This window comes from Amblyomma maculatum, chromosome 9 (genome assembly GCF_055883805.1).
Source record: "Amblyomma maculatum isolate TAMU_Amacu chromosome 9, ASM5588380v1, whole genome shotgun sequence".
Classification (NCBI taxonomy): domain Eukaryota; kingdom Metazoa; phylum Arthropoda; class Arachnida; order Ixodida; family Ixodidae; genus Amblyomma; species Amblyomma maculatum.
This window is the reverse complement of record NC_139352.1, coordinates 77,493,162-77,517,380: the sequence shown is the minus strand read 5'-3', so window position 1 is coordinate 77,517,380 and position 24,219 is coordinate 77,493,162. Positions and strand designations below refer to the sequence as shown.

Here is a 24,219-nt window from a genome sequence, read left to right as displayed (position 1 = left end):
CTACACATGCTATGGAAAGTGTGTAGTACAGTTCAGCACTCGTACACATGGGGGCCGAATAAAAAGATGGCAGCCTGTATTCAGAAGGTCTTGAAGATTGTCTCCAGCAGCCACGGCATGAGCGCGCGCACGTCTGTGAAGACTGCCACGCTGGCCGAAGCGGCCTTTGCTTCATCTAGCCACGAAAGCAGGCCGACGAGCACCCAGCCGTGGACGGTGTCCAGCATGAGCGCCGTACCTGGGTCGGCCACGTCCCTTAGGACACCGCTGCTCACAGTGCACAGCTCGTTTGAGGGCTCCGCTCCTACTGCTGCAATAAGCACAGAGATGTGGGTCGTTTGTGCATGGCGCTGTGAACCAAGCTGTTCGCAGAAAGAGGGTGGGAACTTTGGCGCCATTTGGGTTAAGGCTCGTGCCTTCACAGTGTTATTCTGGAAGGCACTGACAATACTTTGCAGTGGTAGATTTTAGACACACAGACTGACATTGTCGGTTGCAATGGTGTCCATATGACAAGTACATCTGCGAGCGGGGGCATGCACATTAGATGGACAGCGCGTGTCTGCCTTGCAGAGAGGGTCATCGTGCTGGTAGTCATATACGTACGTATATGTATGCACCACCTATACTTAGGTGGGGTTGGCTGAGCGGGTTGAATTGCTCCTGCAGCTTGTTGCAAAAAAAAAGGTGGGAGGTAGTAGAAACTTATTTTTAAATCCTGTTAAGTATGGAGTTTTATGTGACGTCATGGATGCAATTTCTTTTGTGCAATGAGCACCTACAGGGGTTCAGGCTGGAGCCAGTGTCTTTAAGTTGGTTAGTAATGCAGGCTGCCTTTCGCCGAAGTCCATGTGCATGGAAATTGCAGCCACTATGACGTCGGTGCATGCTGTAGCGACACTCGTGGAGTACGTAATCACTTCATGTGGTCCATGCTCAACCGTTTCAGGCATTCCTCATCTCAATTCAAGACATTTTTGCTCTTAATTTGCTAGTAGCTATGTAAAAAAATTTCGTACAAAGTGCAGCAGTTCGAAATAGCATCTTATCTTAAGAACAAAAAGGATCATAGAATCGTCTATTAACGCAATAGCATGGAAGGTCCCATCCAGCTAGGCTCAGAACCCGGCATTATCGGCGTTGCCATGGCAGGTTGCACTATGCTCCGCTTCAGGGCTTCCAGCGGAGCAAAACAAGCGCGCTGTGCTAAATGTTACTGCCGTCGCACATGGACTGCATCATTTAGACTTGGTTAAAGGGAAGGGGAGTCTCGTGAGAAAGTCAGATCAAATTGGCTACTATGCCTATAGCGACTTGTTAATTACGAGTGGTGCAAGTTGCTATTGTGCTTTCGGCAGTTGCGAATAGCGTCAGGGTCTTCAAAGCAGAAGGTCAAGGGGACCTCCCAAGCGGCCGCATAGAGACGCTGCTGCATAACACATTTAATATCAAGCTTAATTGTCCCCAAGGGTCACATGAGGCTAAGAATTCATAAAAAAAAGCGTTGCTGTGCAGAAAGGCCAGCTGCTGTGATTTGTTGAGGACACTACCGAGCTCGTTATTTTGAGTAATAAATTTACTGCAATCTCTAGATGGCGTAAAAACAACTTAAGGATGCTGAATTTGCTTAAAATAAAATCGCAGCTAGATACGTTGTACAGCCGCAGACAGAAGCTTGCAGATTACGCAAAATTTCTTGTATGCCTCACATGCTGCTCAGTAGTATTTATTCCACATGTCCCTTCATGGTTGAACACTTTTTATTTCCCTTTGCTTGGTCTCCTAGAATTTGTTTTTGGGCTTGAGACCTGCGCCTCATAAACGCGTTCACAACTGAAAACTGCATTCGTATCACGGAGCAAGGAGCCTTTCTATTTCCATGTTCCTATGCTGTTGAACCTCGTTATAAACAAAGTCGAACGGACCCGCTACTTCTTCGTTAGCACTGCCTCACCTTGGCTGCAGTTGTTGCTTGGATTGATATGTCGGTGCATAGTGTAGTGTGCCATTGATATTCGTTGCATCAGCCTTCATGGCATTGAGGCACCATACTTCAAGACGCATCGAGCATTGACTGCCCATAAGTACACCTCGTCGAATCAATATGTCTGAGGCTCTTTAGGCCTTGACACTGGTGGAGGTGCCATCAATGCTCCCTTCTGGGGCAGAAAATGCTACCCACCTACCTCTCGTGACCACCTCCGTGCATCGTACAAGCTGTAGGCTTCAAGGTTTGCCACCCGAGGCCTTTCCTCTTGAGGGCACGCCCCTGCAGACTACTACAGCAAATATGGCAACGTCACCGCAAACTCCGTGAGTGCTCCGTCTGCTGCTCCCGCCTACGTCACCCTACAGACCCCTCGTCTCCCAAAGCCATTCTATGGTGACCAATTCGAAGATGCCGAAGACATGGCTGGCTCAGTTCGAACGGGTAGCCGCATTTAACAACTAGGACGACCCGGCAAAACTTCGGAACATTTATTTCAGCCTTGAGGACGTGGCTCGAGATTCGCAAGGCCACACTGTCCACCTGACCGGGCTTCCAAAGTGCTCCTGAGCACTTACGCCAGCAGCGACCGCAAGGAGAATGCAGAGCGAGCTCTGAAATCGGGCATCAAACTCCCAAACGAGGGAGTCGCAATGTACGTCGAGGATGTAACGCGTCTCTGCTATCGCGCAGACCGTTCCATGCCAGAAGATAAACTGCGGCACCTGATGCGTGGTGAGAAATAACAGGAACCCACTGTCGCGGCGTTCTTGACTGACGCCGTCCTTATGAAAAAAATGCTGCAGCAGCGATCCAGCCAGTACGCCCGCCCAATTTGGCCCCAGTGTCCACGTTATCCACATTGGACCAACTTGACTGTGACCCTATGAAAGATCCGAGCGCTCTACGTAACTAATCCGCTCTGTGGTCCGCGAGAAGATCCGGAAGCTTCAAGGATATTTTTCCCCTTCCGTGGATTCCCTAAGTAGCGTTATCCGCGAGTAAGTCCAGCACGCACTCAGGGCACCAGTCGTTCCGGTCAGTCCATCGGCACCCATTCAGCCGGTGACCTATGCGGGCATACTGCGCTGTCCTGCCTCACTTTCTGCTCCACCGACGTACACTAGCTCCTCCGGTTGTTGCGGTGCATGCTGCTCAACCGGCACCCTACTGGGAGGAGCGGCGCCAAGCGCCACAGAAATGTGACCTTTGGCGCACTCCAGATCGATGGCGGCCTCTTTGCTACCATTGTGGCGAGGCCGGTCACCTCTAACGGCGGTGCCTTTACCGCGAACTGAGACTACGCAGGTTTTCCCGCGACAGCCCTCGTCCACGGCCTCGTGAGCGCCCACATGAAATTGCCGAGTACGTCACCCGCCAGGCCTTTCCGCCATCTACGCCACGCCGCCAATCGCGGTCACCGTCGCCTCGTCGCTCATCGCCTTCGGATTCCTTTTACCACTGCACGACGTGGGTCATCCTCTAGTACCCGTCGGGAAAACTCCGGCGACCTTTGGAGGCGAGGCCACCGATTAGCCGAAAAGCTTCCACCGCCGCCCCGATCGTATCACCCCGACAACCGCCGTACCACTGATCAGCATTCATCATCCGACCGAGGGAATCACTCCGAAGCGGACCGCCGCAACCCCGAACATCTCTCGCCACCGCATCGACTGAATGGCACTGAAACTAAGCGCCACATCGCCGAACATCTTCCGTCTCCGCACCGGTTGAATCCCTCTGAAGCCGATCACCGCATCGTCGAACAGCTCCCTCCGCCGCACCGAGTAAACCACTTCAACCCCAATTCGACATCGGCGGGCTCTACAAACGACCGGATCTCCATGGACATCCCTGTTCTTGTCGACGCACAGGAAGTCGGCGACACCGGGGCGGATTACTCTGTTCTTGCGGACGACTAGCGATGGCCTTGAAAAAAGTGACAACGCCGTGGGATGGTCCCCACAGGTACGGCCGGAGGTCATGTCGCACCTCGTGGTATGTGTACGACCCGAGTTACGGTGCGTGGCTGTCCGCGATCGGAAGCACACAGACGCTGATAGCCTTTTAAGCGCACCCGTCGAACCCCCTCCGCAAGACACTGCGAGCGATGATATCTTTCTTGGAGCAGTTAGCACGTCCGACCTCATGTCCAGAGAGCGTGCCGACCCCGAGCTGCGACTGCTTATCGATCATCTCGAAGGGGGGCACCCGGTTATGCCCCGGCACCTAGCTCGTGGACTTTCGTCCTTCTGTCTCCGGAGTGGTGTCCTTTACAAAAAGAATTCTGCGTCCAGTGCGAAAACGTACCTGCTCGTCGTACCATCCGATCTACGAGATGAAGTCCTTCTTGCATGTCACGACGAACCGACGTCCGGTCTTCTTGGTTACACGCGCACTCTCTCTAGGGTCCGCCAAAATTATTACTGGCCACAGCTTGCGTCCAACTTCAAGCATTACGTACGAACGTGCCGGCAATACCAGCGGCATAAGAAACCTGCGCTTCCACCTCCCGGCATGCTTCAGTCCATCGAGCCTCCACAAATACCATTCGACAAAGTGGGCAAAGACCTGCGTGGGCCTTTTCCTCTGTCATCGACTGGCCACAAGTGGATCGTAGTTGCCACGGACTGCTTGACCTGTTTCGCCGAGACGAAGGCCCTTGCGCGCGGTACTGCTGCCAAAGTGGCTGAGTTCTTTATGTACGACATCGTTCTTCGACATGGCGCCCCGTCGACCATCATCACTGACCAGGGAAAGGCATTCACCGCTAAGCTCTTACGGGATATCCTGACCATATTGCACATCGAAAAACTGCCGCTTTATCACCCGCAAACGAATGGCCTAACAGAACGGCTCAATAAGACCACGGCAGACATGATTTCAATGTACGCCGATGTTGAGCACAAGACGTGGGACAAAAAATACTGCCTTACATCACCGTTTTACCCCGTTAGACGCCATGCTACCATACGATGACGACGACATCGCCTCCGACGCTGGCCAATTCGTGTAACAAGCAGAACAAGCACGCCACGGAGCTGGCCCACTTGCACATCAAGGGACAATTGCTGCCCATGCCCGACATTACAACCTTCGCCACAGGGACGTGCACTACGAATCGGGCGACCAGGTGTGGGTGTGGACCCCAGTGCGTCGCAAGGGCCTGTATGAAAAGCTCCTGCATCGGTATTTTGACCCGTGCAAAGTCCTCCCCAGCCTAAGCAACGTGAACTACGAAGTTGTGCCTGATATAACTACGAATCGGCGTCAGCGGCCTGAAGTCGTGCACGTGGTGATGCTCAAGCCTTACTTTTCGCGGGACTGAGCGTCATCGACGCTGTGTTTACCAGCTTTCCGTGCACAATCTTGCCCAGGCTCTGTAATACTTCTTTGTGCAGTGATTGTGTGGTTCTTTTTTCTGTTTCGATTTTTTTTTGCACATAACTTTTCTCATCGAGGCGTTGCCTACTTTTTTTAAAGGGAGAATAATGCCACATTCTTGGCACCGCGTGGCCTCGGCGTTGGGTCGCAAAAACGACGAATTGGTTGTTGGCGCGTGGAGAGCGCTCGGGCCGGACATTGTTCGAAGATTTGCAGAAAGCTTCGCTGGTCTACCTGCACGTCGCTCTGCGTCCGCACAGCGCCTACTCGCACGTCTGAGGCTCTTTGGGTCGTGACAGTATATGTTACTATACGTATACAAATCGAATATTCATCATTTCCATGGCCCAAACGTTTCTTCCTCAGCTCGCATGGTATTCAGTGCCTAGAAGGCAGTTAATATTGAAATGCATGATATCATAATGAAGAGAGAGATTCAGAAAATTAAGCGTGCGGCGGTGATTTTGTTGCCACAGTTTTAGCAGGTTTCACCGCAAAGCTCACGGGCACGGGCTACTAACAGCGAAACCGCATAATAGGAGTGCATTGTGGACAATGCGTACGCGAGACCGAAACTTTCATGGTGCGCCCACGTTTTATGTCAGCGTTTTTTTTTTTTTTTTTTTTTTTTTTTTTTTATCGCGCTATCGTCTGCTGCCGCCGGAACGTTCTACACGCCGAGCGCACTGCTGAACGGTTTCAACCCCACGGCCACGCAGAGGAAGCGTCAACTATGTCTACTGTGCACATGGCTAACATGGCGTCGGAGTAGCAAATCGCGCTCGCAGCATGGCGTATGCAGCTAGGGGTCGAGTTCGAGGGTAATTCCAGTGACTTTCGGAGAAACTCAAATGGCCTCCAATGGTACAGCGGGCAGCGCGGCCCTCAGAGTGTGGCGTCATTAAGCGGGCATTGTGAACAAATTTCTGCAGCGTCAAACTACGCGAGAATTGCTTGATGAGTAAAAGAATAGCTGTATGAGCAGAGAGAGTAAATTCCGAGAGCACTGTGGAATCTACACTGCAGAAATGCGAAAGCCTAAGCGTTGTTGGTGCACACGGTGCATCACGTTTACTCTCATCATTATCAACTAAATGCACTGTCATTGTCATCGCTGCTATCATCCTCATGGTAGACAAGAATTATGATGCGCGTTTCAAGGTCCCCGGCGTGGCGCAGTTGGTGAAATTGCTCGGCTGGTGATCCAAGGGACGGAGGTTCGATTCCCGGTGAAGACAGGATTTTTAATTGTTCTGATGACTTCATTTGATTGACAGCTATAGTGAGTGGGTGATTACTCTGCCCGAGGGAGAAGCAAGACACACACACAGCGGGCCGTGGAAGAAACATCTTATCTCACGATAGGGGTCCGTCCACGCCAATGCGGGCGGTCAGGGTGTCGTTGCCGGGAGAGCAGCCAGGCAGTGGTCAGCGGGAAATCCTGGATTCAAGAGGCAGCGAGACGCCCGCGCGCCTCGCTTTATAGGGCCCGAGCAGGGGACCAGTTTCCCCCGTCGGCGGGAGGAAGAGAGAGGGACAATGGGGCGCTCCGCTGGGAATGCCAGGAAATGGCGCGGTCTTCAAATGTGCGGCGTGCCACGGGCTCTAAATGTATGTGGAGCAGGGTCCCACAAGTGTGACCGAACGAATGAACGCAGACAGTTTGAGCCATTAAAGGTTTTCGCATTAAAAGCATAGTGCAAAAAGTCACAGGAAAGGCTTTCGCCTTACCGCACTTCAGATGGATCTAAGTGCGTCCAACTACGTCCAACGAATTTTTTGCGGTACTCGACAGAGCGGGTTGTATTTCAATTTGCCGCATGCAGTTGGTACGGCAGTGAAGCTTGACGCGAAACGGACATTGATGTTCACTGGAAGTTCGTATATTGCGCCGTTGGAAAGACGGGATCGAAGGCATAGGCTTCTATCGTATTCGGCTAGTATTTCGCTGTATCCATTACTGCATTATAAACCGCTTCGCTATAGCGAGGTTTGACTACACCTTACCGTGGTCGTGCGCCGTGTGCGGGAGCAGCGAGCAATTGACCAGCTGCACGGCCTCCCTGGTCAGAGTGGTGGGCAGTCGGCTGGAGCCGCTTCCGCCCTTGGGCCGGCCCTCGTGCCGGGCCATCCAGAGCACAGCGCCGTGCGCGTCCACGTCGGGCCATGGAAGGCACACTGCGCCCTGGCCGGAAGACTGCAAAGGAACCATCAGAAGGCGCTCAACGCGTGCCCTTTGCTTAACATCGTTTTAGTGCGCCACTCCAACATTTCGACGACGTTTTGCTTCTGTCCAATGCTCTCTCCGTGACATTGAAGAGCGCAGGGCATCTTGTACAGTCGTCCTCTGATATATCGAATTATTGCTGATATCGAAGTGTCAGGATATTCCCTTGAAAATTCTATGCAAACGTATGCGATTCGCGTTCGCATTTATTGAACTCCCGCTCAGCGGAACTTTTGGATATATCGAACTGAGCTCCGCGCTCCTGCGAGGTGCATTTCGCCTAATGGAGTCCATACGATCATTTATCGCGCGCAAAGCCGGGTCGGCTGCGTAACCTTGGACACCTCTTGACAGCGCTAACGCTGTAAAACCGCCTAATGTGTGCCGTTCATATTTTCAACGGTACAGTGCTGTCATGCGGAAAATTAAGTGTTCAGTCCACAGGTTGTCGTGCGGTGAAGCCAGTCTAGCTGACCAAAGGCTGGAGGCGGTTGTCGCTGGGCCGGATTCGTTGCAGGAGACTGAGAAATCAACAGTACCCTCTCATAACGAAGTTATTATAGCGTTTATAATATGCCAGTAACAGAATTACACTTCTTATGGTGAGCGGTGGTGTTTCCCAAAGAACCGTCCACAGAAGCTTTTAGCGACACATGCGCTACAAGGCGTGTGAGCAGAGTGAGTTTCGGCGCTCCGACCTGACTCTTACCAGTGTTGTCGTGTGTTAGAGAAGGTTATCTCATATCACGTATTGTACACCGAGTTATCGATGTATCGTACTATTTCGCGGTCCCCTTCGAGTTTGATGTACCCGGGGTAGACAAGAGCATTAGCGAACCTTGCGGCGACGCGCACCTCGCACACGCTTAAAGGCCCACTGTCCACCCTCCGGTCGAAAATATTTTCTTCCCCGGTGACTGTGAGACTTCGCCCCTAGAACGCAAGTCCGCAAAATGTTTTTGAAAAGAGTAACTAATAACGCAGTTACAGCCACCGCAATCGCCCGATTCTGTCATGCCTCTCTCCTTCCGTTCCCTCGCAAAGGTTTTTCACTCTCCTGCCCGAGGTCGTCTAGCCTCCGCAATACAAATTCCCCTTCCTCCTCCGCGTTTAGTGGGAGGTGGGGCATGGCTCTCCACGAGCGCGAAAAAAAAAAAAAACGGTCGAGGGAGCGCGCGCCGCTGGATTCAGTCTGGCCGTGGCGAGGGAAAAGCGCGCTGCGAGCGGTAGACACCCATCCTTCTCCCGTCAGTCAGCGAGACGGACCAATGGACATCGTTCGCGGCACGTACGTCATTGCTGTGGCCCGTCGGGCCAGCGCAGGAAACGGAGAAGCTGGCTTCCCGGAGGAGAGCATTAGAGAGCTTTGAATTGTATTTTCGATGCTTTGCGGCGCGCGTGTCACTGTAGCATTTTGCACAGACTATCTCCGGTACCTGATCGAAACACTGGGCTCCTTTGCTTAAAAGGGCCTTCCCTGGACATTGGCCCTTTAAGAGGGGCACACGCTTTGCGGGCGCAAGAATTCACTGCGGGCTGCCGGCCACTGCCCCCAAGTGCGCATGGATTGTTCAGCGCTGTAATCTGGACTCAATGGTCTTGCTTGGTTTGGTTTGTGGGATTTAACGTCCCAAAGCAACTCAGGCTATGAGAGACGCCGTAGTGGAAGACTCCGGAAATTTCGACCACCTGGGGTTCTTTAACGTGCACTGACATCGCACAGCACACGGGCGTCTTGCTTTTCACCTCCAATGAAAAGCTGCCGCTGAGGCCGGGATTCGATCCCGCGTCCTTGGGAACAGTAGTCGAGCGCCGTAACCACTGCGCCACCCCGGTCAATGGTCTTGTGAATGTGCTACTGCATGTTCTTCTGGCATGTGAAGCTCACGTAGATGTCGACGGGCTCGGCGAGCAGCAGCACCGCGAGGTCGTTGACGGCCCTCGTGGTGCCGTGGAAGCGGCACCCCGGGTGGCACAGCGCTGCTGTGGCCGGGAAGCCCACGTGTAGGTGCCCGTGGCGACCGTGCGCGGACGAAGTGCCGTTGCGGAAAAACACCCGGTACGTCGGCTTGTAGCGTGACGCGAACAGGCAGTGCGCCGCCGTCAACACGTGCCTGCAATGGTGGTGGATATATAGAGGTGGCGATTATCATAATGCTTTGACACGCTTGGCGGTATCACGTCGTTGGCGATGTCGCCTGTTCTACCCCTCCTTTCGCCCGTTTCCCTCGCTGGGTCAGTCACATAGGCCGGTGATATATCGCTTATTTTTAAGCAAGGCGAGTCTATAATATATATATATATATATATATATATATATATTCGGGTACAGCTTAGGAAAAAAAAAACGGGACTGCAGCCAATGGCATCGATCGATTCTCATGATGTCGTGGTTGACACCCTCCTGCTAGCGTGACAACAAATGGCGTGGCAGATTGGAGGGGGCTAACCACGGCTTAATCGAATTAACTGTGGCGTCATGATAATCACTTGACGCCATTCACTGGTACGCCTCCTTTGAGGAGCATCTGCAGCTTTCTTCTTGGGTTGTAACCGGCTGTAGAACATAGCGGTGCATCTGGTGTGATGAAAAAGCGGGAGGGGTTCACTGATGAGTGTGCTTATGTTGTTCGGCCCCCGTGTTTCCGGATCGCTTCGCGCATTACGGTAAGAGAAATGCGCATGTTCGGAAAAGCGCTGCAAATATAGCACAAGGATAGCATGGCACTACTCTGTTTAGCCGGGCAGTCGAAGCTAATGCACTGACCTTACGGATCCGCACTTAATTGGAGGGAAGGCAAAACAGAGCTTCATCGTGCTCTAATTACGCGTTATCGCGCTTGACCAGAGCTGCAAGGCATCGCTGGTGGGCATACTGTGTTTTTCGTGCTCCATTATGGAAGGCATGAGCTTCAATATGGCATCCAATATGAAAGACAACGGTAATTGCATTTACCCGTAGTTGCTCCTTAATTAGAGTCAAGAGCGCGATTTTTTCTTTGTGTTCAATTCTGTTCCTCTAGACAAATAATGCCCTTGTGGCATTTCGAACTTGAACGCAGAAGATAACGACAGAATTCGTCGCTGTATGCGGACGTACTGTTCCCTTTCATATTGGAGGCAGCTGTATGTTACTTTCACGCCGGTATAAGTTTTGAAGTGTGAGCGTTGAACGAATGTTGTGTTCTGGACTGAGCGTTACATGGAGACCAAGAGTAATGCACGCGTAACTTTCATCCATGACGTCAAATTACCTGGCGGTGACGACGGCGCCGGCGCACGTGGAGGTGAGCTTGTGCGTTACGGCGACGCGCGCCACGTGTCCAAAGAAGGAATCCGGCCCGCGACCACCGCTGTCGCCCAGATGGGCCGAACCGTTGAGGCTGGCCTCGTGCTGGAACACGCTGGGGCAGGGCAGCAGGTCCTCGGGCTCCTGGACATCGGTGAGCGCTTCCACGCGCACTGTCACCACCCAGGGCAGTGAGAGGGCGCCACCGGCAGTCTCCGTGCCGCAATGGCTGGGCACCGGGAAGTGCTCGGTGCGGCAGCCCTCAGATAGTCCGGGTGTCCAGGATGGGACTAGCAAGGGCAGGAGGAGCAGGAAGAGAACTTTCGGCGCCGAAGGAGCGGCGGCGAGCAGCTGTGGAAGTCGGCAGAGCGCACCAGTCGGCATGGTCTCTTGGCTCTCTCCGGAGGGTTCTTCTCGGCTTTCTTCTTCGCTAGCTCGCGCAAGGCTCACGCGATGCCACATAGACAGCATGTTTCTTTTTCATCCCTTCGCGGGGAAACATTATGTCATGACAGGGGCGAGTTTGTGAATCAATCCTGGAAAAGGTAATTGGGGAGGTTGTGGTCCCCTTTTCGAGCCATGTATTTCTGGGATATTTAATGCGAAAGTACTGGGGGTCAAGAAGGCGAAAGCTGTCCACCTTATTTCTGGAGGCTCGGCAACCTGTCACCTGCGGCAAGAGCCGCCTGCCAGTTGACACATGGAGAAGCAGCCTGCAATCGTTGACAGGCGGTAAAATGGAGTGACAGAAATCTCCACTTCCGGCCGTCTTATAGGGGAAAATGAGAGAGACGAGATTCATACAAAACGAAAGAGATGAATTTAACGAAATGCCCATTTATAACGAAAAACATTTACATAATGAAATGTTTGAAATGTAATGAAAAACATTTATATAATGAAATGTTTTAATAGGCTTCTCATCAATACATTACCGGAATCAAAAAACGCATACTTTCGCACTTCCCGGGTCAATCTAATAAGTGTCTTTCTTTTTTTTTTCTGAGTGGGGGGGCTGAATGATCAGCATCGTCACCATATGAAAAAAAAAAAAAATTCATTTGGGAATAGGGAGGGAGGTTTTTGGGGATGGTGCCCAGAAAAAACTAGTGGTTACACTCGAAAAGACTAGTTAATAATGTTAAGGAAAAATATTAACTTAAAACAAAGATAATTGTCATCTCGGCGTATTCATGTCGCTGCCATCTTCAGTGTTGAGTGGTGGTTGCTGCCTACTGCTGTCGCTCAGCTCGCCTCTTATGTTGCTCTAAGCAATTTTATTTCATATCTGCGTTGTAACGAGGGGAATGTATTGTGTTGTCACGAAGGGAAGCGACGGGGGGCTTAGTGAGGCGAGTCGCCGGACGACAGCTGCCCAGATGAAGCAGCATTTCAGTTTCTTTGCCACAAGGATACGCGCGCTCGAGCTCAGCGCAAACCGAATAAGAATGCACCATGTTATTGGCTCCCTTGCAAAATAGGTATTGTCCCGATGCTTGAAAAGTGTAGCATAAAAAATGTCAATGATACTAGTAGTTCAGTGCACACACAAAAATAGATAAACACTACCAGTCATAAGGGGGTTTCAGGCGGACCACGTGGCCCACCAAGGGAGAACGGATTGTCGGAACTTTTTAAATCCATCAAGAACGACCTAGAAGTCTAGGTCCCCACTGGCTTTATCACTTTATTATTATCGGCAGGGTATTTTTTCGCTTAGTCAGTGTCAGCTAATGAACTGTGTCAATATCAAAAGAAGTAACATGACCCATATTCGCTCCTAACTGTTCATTGTGAGTGTATGTATAGTCTTGAGAAAGGATGCGAACGAACGACAACTCTGACGCGGACGCCACGAGCTCGTTGCACCCTTCGCGCATGCGCTGTGTGTTACCAGATGCTGTCTGCCCACCTGGCTTGGAATACGCAGCTCACGCACCCGTATGTTCCCTTTTTATTGAACAGCAGTGTATGTGCCCTTCATTTTTAGCCTCCAACATTTCTGCAGCTTCTAAGCGTCCCACGCATACATTATCGTCACATGGCAATCATGTACAAAAGCTTGCGGGGTGGGATTTGTGGAAGAAACAATTGCTACGTGGTCAAACAGTGCATGTTTTATAACTTATAAGCACTTGGATGACATTAGCACTCCATCCGCTTGAAAGAATACCGGCCAGCTGATTGGCTATAAGGACAACTCAGAAGTAAATTATATTTAGTGAACCAATATCCTGTAAACATTTGTTGATGACTTTACACGCGAACAAAGACCCTGATAAATTGCTTAGCGAAAGGACAATGAAGAAAGCGTCGATGTCAGAGCTTGTTCACCTTTCAGCTCAGCATTTTCTAAGTCTATAGATAAACACATTATAATTAGGGAATAATTACTCATTGACATCCACCTAAGCGCAGTCATGCGGCTACAAAGGAAGACTATAGCTCTCAGAAACTTCGTAAAATTCGTTCTGGCCCGGGGATCTAACCCGGGACTACCGCCTTTGTAGGGCAGAAGCTCCTACCAACTGAGCTAACCAGTACGATAGAGCGACTTACCCAGAAAGGCGACGGTCCCGGGTTCGATCCCCGGCCCAGGGAGAACTTTATTTAACTACGAAGTTTCTGAGAAAGCTTGGGAAGCTGTACAGCTTTCCTTTGTAGCCGTATGGCTGCACTGTGGTGGATGTCAATGAGTAATTACTCCCTTATTACAAATCTCCACCTTAGGGGATTCTCCTAAATATCAGACCATAAATACATTACTTTTTATGTGTGTGCGTGTTGTAGTCCAAAACTTCGTCGATCACCAGAACGGAGGTGTACAATTTAGTTCCAGTGGCGTGACGCCGGGAAAAAATACCTTAGGAGTTGTTCACCGCAGGCGTGCCAGATGATAAAGGCCGTTCATATGCTTCAACGTGGCAAACATGTACAGCCACAGCTGTTAACGCCACGTTTGTCGTTACCTTGATGATGTCGTGCTACGTCACCAAGAGCATCGCAACACGCTAAGTGGTCAGCATAAAGTGACCTCACGAGCCCACCGTTGATTGGCCAGAACACCAGTCACTGATTGGTCCGAATCCGATGACGTCATGAGGCATACACCCGCGGCGCTAATATTAATGTAAATGCATAAACACAGTACACATATTATACCTTTACCCAGAGATACTAAACACTCGCTACTGGTGTTAGAATTCCGCTGTGACTGAAATTTGCTACAAGCATAAATCAACGGTGAGTATCGATTCTCGCAACAAACTTATCTGATGACGTTTTCAGCGATATCCACATGGCAGCGCCGAATATTAGAATGATGTAATAGGATCATTCTAAATGTTTTAATGAAATGCGATACACTGAATAATAATTAAACTAACAAATGACATTCTGCACGTGTTGTATCGTAAAGTTCGTTTAATGTTCAATATAGGCGTTACGATGACCTCGAGTTTCAAATCTTGTTTTATTGCTCATGTAATAGGCACAGAATAGCTGCACGGGTTCTAAATGGCATTAAATGTTCAAATCACGGTCATGAAACAAGATCAAGAATATAACTCGAGCATTGCTTCACAAGATTTTACCCACTGTTCGTGGTGCATGGTGCTTTTACTCTAGTAAAACTCCCATTGCATATCTGAGGTGGGCCCGCCGCGGTGGCTACGGTTCCCGACTACTGAGCGCAAGGAGTTGAGATAAAATCCCGGCCGTGGCGGCCGCTTTTCCATGGATGCGGAAAGCGACGCGCCGTGTACTGGGCGGTGCCTGTGCAGGTTACCGATCTCCAGGAAATCGAAATTATCAGAACAATAACAATGGCGCCTAAGAATCCCCAAAAGGCTCAAATGAGTTGGTCACGGGCGAACAAAGTCAGCCTCCTGGCGACTCTGCTAGATTAGGTTTCAATCCTATTGCTTTTATATTTGATCCGGTTCTTGCGTTTGGATCAAGTAATGCCATGTCTCGCGTTCTCTCTACGCCGTGCTCGAGTCCAGCTGTGACAGAGGCAGCTGCAAGCTCCGCTGTTTCAGTACGCTGATAACCGATTTCTGTCTTCGAGACGGCACAAAGTGAACGAGTATCACGCTCTCAGTGTGTGCTGCAGTGCAACCAAGACCGGGATAATATGATTCCCCAGCGATTCCGTTCCATTCCAGGACCCTCATTATTACCCGATAGTACACCATCCACGCGTTCCTCCTTCGTACTTGGTTCAAGAAAAGCTGAAGACAGCGTTAATGTTTAGCAAGCGTGGATTTGGAGGACATTCAAAGCAGCTGGCACTGCAGGAAATGGAACTGAATGTATAGTCCTCCAGCCACAACGACGTGTACCGGGCCCTACAGTAAACATGGTTTGGCTGCAGGTTTTAAAACGCATGGCTTGAAGAATTGCACATCAGCTCAACTGCGCATACTCACCCTGTAATATTGGTTTTGTTTGTAGGGTTTAACGTCCCAAAGCGACTCAGGCTATGAGAGACGCCGTAGTGGAGGACTCCGGAAATTTAGACCACCTGGGGTTCTTTAACGTGCACTGGCATATCGCACAGCACACGGGCGCCTTATTTTCCGCCTCCATGGAAATGCGGCCGCCGAGGTCGGGATTCGATCCCGCATCCTTGGGAACAATAGTATATATGATCAATTTGCACGGGTAGATGGATGTGTGAAGTGAGCAGAAATGGAAGAGTCCGGCGCGACCCCTGGAAACTGTGGGTCTCTTTTCTAACAATGTCATCATGAAAGAGTTCCCAGGTCAAACATACACATTTAATCTGTTTATTGAACTCAGATTCTCTTTCTCTTACTACCTGAATGGGCTCTGAAAGCAAGATTCCGCACACCTCGACTACTGCGTCTGCAGGCCTATAGCTTTGACCATGGTACACATGTTTTCGCCACTGTCATAACGGGAGGCGCCGGTACCACATGGCGGTTGCTATTAGTCTTTATAAATAACTTGAAATATATAAAGCCACCGCAGCAAAACGGTTTCTGCCGACCTAATTCGGGAACGCAGTGCTCCGCGTGTGGACAGTCAACGTCAAATTGGTGGACAAGTTCACGGTGTCGTTGTCTAACCACCAAACTTATCTGCTCGGCTCAGCCGAGAGATGATTCAGATCCCTGTTAAAAAAAGCGCCAGCACAGTGGACGGTGGGATATGTTTTGAGCGCCCTAGTGGACGCACGTGTACTATTCTAGCGAGCGTTCCTCGAAACTAGCGAAAAAAGAGGACCATCTTCGGCAGTGAGAATCCGAAAACAAAACCGATAAACGGACAATTCAGTCCACTGGTGGCACTTAATTTCACTTTTCTCCAGTCTCGCTGTCCATAGGCTGTTTTGAAACGTCACTCTGATGCATATAAATGTGCTGATCGCTAGCTTCCGCCATAACGCGTTATCTCTAGCAGCGAGTAAAACACGAGCGTGAGTTCCCCAAAGTTGCACTCTATACACTCGACGCGTGGCTTTTGCTGGGTTTAGTTTCATAATCTGACGTCACAATTGTCAGCGGCGCCCTCTTCCGGCGGGCGGCGGCGTGCTGAATGCCTTGGGCGTTGTCAGGAAAGTGCGGATCTGTCCCGGTTGTAGGTTTGCCAGGGTGTTTCCGTGCCCCGCTTGCTGAGCAATGAAGTCGTACTCGTCCGGGGGATTCCACGAGATATCTTGCTGCTGCCTCTCGGCGTGCGGCCAGGTTCGCCTCTGCACCTCGCTCTGGTAGCGGTTCGCGGACAGCACCGTCTCACGGGCGTCCAGCAGCATGTACGAGTGAAGCAGGTGCTGCGCGCAAGGGGGTCATCGATCACCATTTATCAATCCAAATGAAGCGTTCCATACGACAGCGCATATACAATCATGGGTATACGGAACCCATCAGTTCAGTCGTGTCCAACTCTTCGTGACCCTATGGACCATGTCACGCCACGCTCTCCGGTCTCTCACTATCTTCCTAACATCACATAACTTCATCTGCAGTGCCTCGAGGATGCCATCTAACTATCGCGTTCGCTGCCTACCCCTTCTCCGGCGACCCTCAACCTTTCCCAACATCAACATCAAACCCTATGACCAGTCACAAATACGGAACCCATACGTTACGGGAAAAAACGAGGAAGACGCTTAAGCTTCGCTTTACAAGTAGAAGCCATAGCGCTTTAAACACTCCATTCCGCCATTTTTTAGTTGGTTTGATTTTTAGAGAACGAAAGGCGTGGCCCCTGTCTCACTTCTCGGCGGACACCTACACTTACAAATAATCGGATACAATTGGAGGTAGATATATGCTTGAGTCCCTATCACAAACTAGCCTCCAGCTTGACTACTAGATGGATGCTAGATATGAAGCGAAATGGTATGACGCCACCATGAACTCTGCACAAACAATGGTTGCGTCACAATTTAGACACCAAGTCACGTGCGTATTTTCTCAACACCACATGCCGCCACCGACGGTCACTTTTGGAGCGATCAAACTGTATGCGCTATGGCGTGATATATTAAAAAAGATATAATTTGCATATGCTTTCTATATGTCTTCCCTGACCGCTGAGTAAATCACCGTCAAGATAGCTGTATAGGCTAGCATCAAGGATTTGTTCGTGAAAAAGAAAACGAAAAGTAAAGGAAACACGCCTTGACTTTCCAAATCTCGCATGCAAGTCGTCCACCGATAGCGGCACCTCTTTTTAGTTCCTTTTTGTCTTTCTATAGCTTGTGAAACCTCCCCTTTCGGTGAAAGCCGTGGTTTTTTAGCGACTAGAACGCGGTGCCCTAATCTCATGGGAGGTCAATTCGTTCCTCAGTGTCCCTTGAGTGCAATGTGACGACGCACCGTGACGGACACGTTGATGGCGGCGTCCTGGCCGACGTTCTCGAGGCGGACCAGCGCCCGACCGTCCTCGGTTCCCTCCAGGGTCATCAGGTGGCCGCCCCGGGGCAGTGGGACGCGCAACTCCGAATGCTGCGCCGTCATGAGACACCTTCAATTGTCGAGCACTGCCTTGCCATTTTGGAACTCATCCACTCAGCCATTTAGAGCAATATCGATGACTGCGGTTCAACACTAACCTCGACTATAGGTACATCTGATATAGCTTTCTTTTTAAAAACACTGTTCTATCTCTCGTGCGCAAGACTGATAGTTCCGATGTCGTTGTTTTTATGACGCGCAAAACAATAAGACTCTCAGCACACCACATTTCATAAAGGCACAGCATCAGCTGTCACGTGCTCACACAGCAAGTACATCGAAAGTTTTACGAATGGTGTTTCGGTTATGTAACTGTAATAAGGAAATATTGCTTGAGAAATATTTTCGATCACTTGAAAATTACTAGGAAAAAGCTTAGAACATTCTAAGAATGTGAAGGCGAAAGCCTAGTTGGACATTTTGTTATTGTGCTGCTGAACTTTCTATTGTACTTTCTGCTGATCTGCTCTCGTCAAACCGCTGCCGCAGCCTTATCGCCTCCCGGTGGCGGTTACTACGAGCTGCATTTGGAGCTGCTCTAGCTTCTTCCGCCGTAGTTAATTATCTCGGTCTTCCTGCCCGCGACTAGGGCCTGATGCATCGTCACCAATGAAGCTCTGAACCCAAGAGGCGCCTGTACAAGGCGAGCGAGCGTGCTGTCGCCGTTTCCATGAACGTTCCACGGGCGCCTTCATTGACATTCCCCTCCAGCGGTGGCACACTCCCGCATTATCGCCGACATTTTCCTCCTAATCAGCCTTCGCTGTTTGTTTTTCCCTCAACGCCCTTCGGTTCCGCCGCGTTTCGACTCCGACTGCTTTTCGTCTCCCTTTCTCAGAACTCCTCCGGCGCTGCTGTTGCCCTTTCCCGCCGCTGCACGCTCTTGTTTTAAGCCGAAAGCCTTTAATGGCTCATGCTGTCGTGGGCAAAATGCGTCCCGCTTTTGCGGCGGCTCTGATTGGCCGAGGCGGGATGACCTCATAGAGATTTCGACCAATCACAAAGCACCATATCACAGCATGTGCGAATGCGTGCCTTATATGGCCCACGGCCGGTCTCAATGCGCTCGCTCGCTTGAGAGCGCTTTGAGACCGGCCGTGTAAGGCTACATGTCAATCAATGATCAATTACTAATTAATTTATCCATTAATTAATGTCTAATTAAGTAATTCATTAATTAACAAATTAGTAATTGATTAATTACTTTTATAATTGATTAAAATTACTGATTAGTGCCAGCTGCGTAGCAGAATGCGGCACTCAGGTTTTTGCCTTTCACTACTTTAGTCGTTAAAGGCCCTCGCAATTTTTCTACACCTCACAACGCGACCTTGACACAGAAATCTAAGACCTTCGTCTTAAAGGTGAACACAGGAACGCTAAATTGCCTAACTCCTTTCGTGCTCTTGGTTTACATGCGATACCAATTCGCCCAGCTTGCCTTACTATTGTGATAGCGTGAAGAGTTGACGTTCGTATATGAATTTGAAACCACCAAGTGATCCAACGATTCTGGTGTTCGATTATGGATTATTCTGGTGTTCAAATTATTTGCTTAAATGCAACTGCTGAATATAGAATATGTTAACACTCGTGTACGCAGAAATGCGATTTTCCGAGTAAACTTCTTTTCAACTTTGCTTTATGTTTAAGGAGCCACAAACGTTCAGTTGGAAATTTCCACGGTTCGAACATTGCGGGTTTATCTAAATAAATTGAGCACTAAGTGGCACTGTAGGTCGTTGACGGAGCCAAAGGAACAGCCACTCGCCTGTTTCCTGGCGTTGGGCGGGAGAGGCGAAGGGTAGAACATGTAGACGGGACGGTAGACTTCTTGCAGCGCTGCCGTCCGCAGCACGTCGGCAGCCTCCTGCGCCGTGTCACTGTGGGTGAGATGGCTGGCGAAGCAGCTGCGTCAACTGCCGCCTGCTTGCCGAACGACATGTCGCGCACACAATACTCGACCAAACAATAAAAAGCACCTAGAAATAACAGATTGCGGGGCTAGTTGGTGCAGGACACCCAGGAACAGCAGTGCGCCGAAGGGGGCATGTGTGGTACTTTTGTTTGTTTTGCTTTATGTGTAAGTGGTGGTTTTTCGTGTTTTTGGTTCATTGTGGACTGCTTTTGATGCTTGTGATTGACTCTGCCTGTGTTTGTTGGTTGGACACTACCTTGTATAAGGCGTTTGCTATTTTTATTGGAAATGAAAAAAAAAAAAGAGATCATTGTTGTAGAGCCTTAATCGCGGGCGGTAGAGGGATGTGCCAGATTGATGTAGGTGATGTGCTTGAATGTGAAGGTTCGAAGTTTGGGTCTTTGTGATCGCAATTGGTAGTGTGCGTCGGTGTTGTGTTTTCTCTTTGCGTTGTCTTAGTTGCGCCGCTGTTCCTGGGTAAAATCCACGTGCTTCAACTCGGCTTCGTCACCATGGCTGTTCTGCCTCTCCTCCTCTGCGCTCTACCGAGCAGAGGTTTCCCGACTGAAGAAAAGAAACCGCTGGCTTGAACCTCACCGCGGGTGAGCATTTCGTGCAGGCTACAGGAGCAAGCAGCGCCGCTGGCGCATTTCATGGAAGCGGATTTTGTATGCATTTTTGACCATTTTTGCTCGTAGCGGATGAATTTTAGCGCATTTCTCAAAAGGCGCCACATCGTGATAGAGGCTTTGCGGCTCAGAGATTATGTTATTCAGTCGAAGAGAGAAGACATACCGGACAATGAAAGTGACGCACATTAAATTAAATCACTAATCTTTATTACACCCTTGCCCTATTGCAAACATCAAGTTGCCGTTCTCCTTATCTGGCTAATTAATGGGATGTATTCGAGCAGCACAGTAATTCGTAATATGTTTACGAAGCTACAAATCGACATCTAAGTTGAGCGTCCTGCAAGCGAGAAGCAGCGAAGCGGCTACGTAACTTTCCCGCTGTGTACCAAGTGGATGAGAAACGTGAACAGCCGCGTGTATATTTTTTATGTACAGGCGTACAACATGGCATGCTTAGTAGGCGCCTTCTACAGCCATAACCGTGGAAAATCTGTTTTTATATAACTGCGTTCAGCGTCATCGTCGCCGCTGTAGCAGTAGCCGCCACGGTAACCACGGTAACATATACCCATAAATTTTGGAAAAAAAATTTGTAGGAAATAGTTTACGAACGTATTTTTTTTTCACATATTGCATAACTGAAATATCACAATATGGCCGCAGATTACTCGTCAGCAGGCTTGTAGTTTCTTGCTATTTCTTTTCTAAAAAAAAAATCAAACTTATCTCTATACCCCTTCTCAGATCAAAAAGTTTCCTTAAATTCAGTCAAAGACTGGGAGACAAGGCATACTTGAAGAGCGCATATACGCGTATGCGCGTTACTCTCAAAGTTATTTTTTCAATATATCGCGAGACGAATAAGTAATTACTCCCATTTCGAAAAATACCTCAAAAGCTGCCCCTGGATGCCGCACTACGTAGCGGTACGCATTCCGTGATATTTTTTATTAATTCTTTCGCATTCATGATGCTCTTTACTGCTGTTATGCAGGTGGCCCCAGCGATGACGCTCAAATGGACAAACTGGTATTCGTTTCATATCGTCTCATGAGACAAACGTCCGGGCCCAGTAACGCACCCGCTATCATATCGTCATCGTCATCGCAGTGTTGGTCCTACGTTCTCAGCAGCCATACTCACCCTTGGCGTCCCCAAGTGGAGTCTGTGTCTGCCCTTTGCAATGATGCCATCATCGTTGATGCCTCGGTCATCGAGGGGCTCCTCCACGCCCAGGTCGTCGTCGATGTTGTACCGCCGGTGAAGCTGCACATGCCCAAAACATATCATAGCCGCCTTCGCTATGCATGCGTGTATTTACCAACAGAAGTTCACAGATGCCAGGAGGAAGTTCATCAAGAGCCTATCCTTGTACTTGACCTTGATGTTCCGTTTTTGGATGCACATCGTCATGGACGCATCAGGCGCTTTAAGAACAAGTACATGCCTCAAGTCCAGGACAAGTTAACTAAGGAGATCGGCATCTCGGCAGATGGTCAAACCGGCCTATAGCTTTTGATTATCATGGCGGCAGTATAGTAGGCAATTTTATCTTCTGATTTCCCTCTCACTTTCCATGCATATACGCGTAGGCATATAGCGTCGGAGAAGGAACTGACCATCAGTTCGATGGTGCCCTGCTCGAAGCTCGTCCCGCCCTGTGGCCTGTCCGGGATCACCGTCATCTGCAGCTCCTCGGCGTGGTTCTGCGCGGAAGCGATGGTGACGACATCTCTCAATTACCACCTCACGCCAACGCTGCGCTGGCTGCGGAAAGCGTTCCAAACATCGCGAATCGTTGTACGTGTGAGGTTACCTCAATATACATTATACTGTGCTAAAGGTGACCTCAATGAGGGCTTTCTTCGGAATTAGAAGATGTCACAAAGAGAGGCGTGTACACGCCTGCTTTCCAACGAGGATTCCATTCATGCGGTCTACGAGCAAATAGTAGGTCAGTAGGAAGGCCTGTCGCAAGCCTGGTGATGGCGCGACATCTCCCTAGAGATTTGTAGGCGGCTGCTGTAGGCGGCCGCGCTAACTGTGGCATTCTAGCGAACTGCTCAGCGCTGTTCAAAATGCAAAGTACAAAAGTAAATCTTGCACGGAACCACAGACCGATAATAGATAGCATAACGATCTGTAAACATCTGCAAATAGCCACAGGGAATAAACAACAGGATTTCGAAAACCATTTTTGCAACTGCTCCGATCAAAAAGCAGCGCGGTTTGCGTAAGCTGAAAATTAGATGTTATCAAGAAAGCGTCATCTGCACCGCGTAATGCATGATGGTTTACGATTTGCCTCCAGACGGAAAATATGAGCAGATGAGCGAAAGAAAGCGAAAGGTGCCGAGGTGTCTCGAGATAAGGTTACACCGAGTACATTCCTCGGCGTTTCCCGCCTTGTGGAAATAATGTGAAACTATAACTGCCGTCTGCACGCCTCCTCGGCAAACTGACTTTCAGTGGAACAGCCCCTGAAGTCAGCGTATAAACACTGTCGCCTCGTGTCCGTACCTTGATGTAGATCCAGGAAGACACTGGGTAATAACTGGACGCCACCGTGTCCGGCTCCAGGGAGTCGTTCACTCTGCGTACTCGGCAGAAAGACAACGTCACAACGCCTTATTGGGTTAAACCATGATGAAGAAGAAATGAGCAAAACAAGTAAAGACATTGAACAGGTCTTTTCCACGATCTTTTCCTGCCCGCATGCTCGTCCCAATGTGCTCGTTCGATGCAGAAACGGATGACTCACTGAAGCGTTCAAACGTATACACGCATAGTATATACGCACCTGCGTGTGACGCTGAAGAGTCCGTTGGAGTCGGTGAAGAAGACGCCATCGTTGTCCAAAGCAGTCTCGTAGCGAGTCACCACGTCCATGCCCGATCTTTGCGCATACACAAAAAGAGATGGAAATTTAGAAGAATGTGACACCGCTCTGTCGTCACCTCGTATGTTAATTATAGAGATTACTGTGCATGCGTGCGCATAACCCTGAATGGCTGGAAGTACTGCTGAAATGCCTCTTCTGAAGATTGAAGCAAAACGAGGATGTGCGTTTTATGCATTCGATTTCAGTTGTTTTTGTTTCCCGCGACGGTCTCTGGGAGCGTGGTTGCTCAGTGGTTGATACACCGCCATGCTTAACACAGCTTGCGCCAAGATAACTACACCTAACCAGGAAAAACCTCCGCAATCTTTTTTGCTTTTGAATGATGAGACTTACGGTGGCCGTAGGCACCGGCGGGAAAAGGAAATTTGGCGAACCCGAGTCACGCATCGCTAATCAAAGGCTAAGTCGGGACGCTGACAACTGCGTTAAGAGTCGAGTGTTACCAGAGGTGTTACTAAGGCAGTGAAAAAGAGTTCCGGCCTTCGCTTCCGATAAGTGGTCCGTCCCGTCATGCAAGTCGTGCGTACGGGCACTTCATCGAAACAATAGCGTGTGCTAGGAGTAATCGACATTAATCGACAGGAACCGGCGACATGCGGCACTGCTGGGCGGCCATGCCAATTAACAGGAGTCCACCCACCCGCTGGGCAGTGGTCCGGCGATCCACTCGAACTCGATGAAGGGGCTGTTCTTGTACAGGCGGATCACCTGCGACAACCACTGGTCGAAGATCTGGTGCACCTCGGTCACGAAGGGGCCCTGCGTGCGAGAAGGTCGCGGATGAGCGCACATTGCTCTCATCGCTCGGAGGAACCCCTCACTGCATCTAAGCACTGCAATAGGTGCAACAAACGAAACGCGTAAAAGGCCTCGAATTTTAACAGCGTTAGA

General features: G+C 50.0%; 2 protein-coding genes across 2 annotated transcripts in view; both read right to left on the bottom strand.

The window, feature by feature from the left end:
• Positions 1–80: 80 nt before the first annotated feature.
• On the bottom strand, positions 81–11,271 carry LOC146179501 (trypsin alpha-like). The gene is made up of 4 exons (XM_084580204.1): positions 10,853–11,271; positions 9,487–9,712; positions 7,379–7,568; positions 81–304 (listed from the first exon to the last, which is right to left on the bottom strand). The coding sequence occupies exons 1-4, from the start codon at positions 11,269–11,271 to the stop codon at positions 81–83; spliced, it is 1,059 nt and encodes a 352-aa protein (XP_084436330.1).
• A 3,039-nt stretch (positions 11,272–14,310) lies between these two features.
• The window catches only part of LOC146179500 (lysosomal alpha-mannosidase-like), a 42,963-nt gene continuing 33,054 nt past the window's right edge, over positions 14,311–24,219 (bottom strand). The window contains exons 17-24 of the mRNA XM_084579130.1: positions 23,969–24,087; positions 23,227–23,322; positions 22,947–23,019; positions 22,046–22,132; positions 21,570–21,692; positions 19,645–19,743; positions 17,736–17,864; positions 14,311–16,684 (exon numbers count right to left, since the gene is read on the bottom strand). Coding sequence (XP_084435256.1) covers positions 16,412–16,684; positions 17,736–17,864; positions 19,645–19,743; positions 21,570–21,692; positions 22,046–22,132; positions 22,947–23,019; positions 23,227–23,322; positions 23,969–24,087 — 999 coding nt within the window. The 3' untranslated portion in view covers positions 14,311–16,411. The remainder of the gene's footprint in view (positions 16,685–17,735; positions 17,865–19,644; positions 19,744–21,569; positions 21,693–22,045; positions 22,133–22,946; positions 23,020–23,226; positions 23,323–23,968; positions 24,088–24,219) is intronic.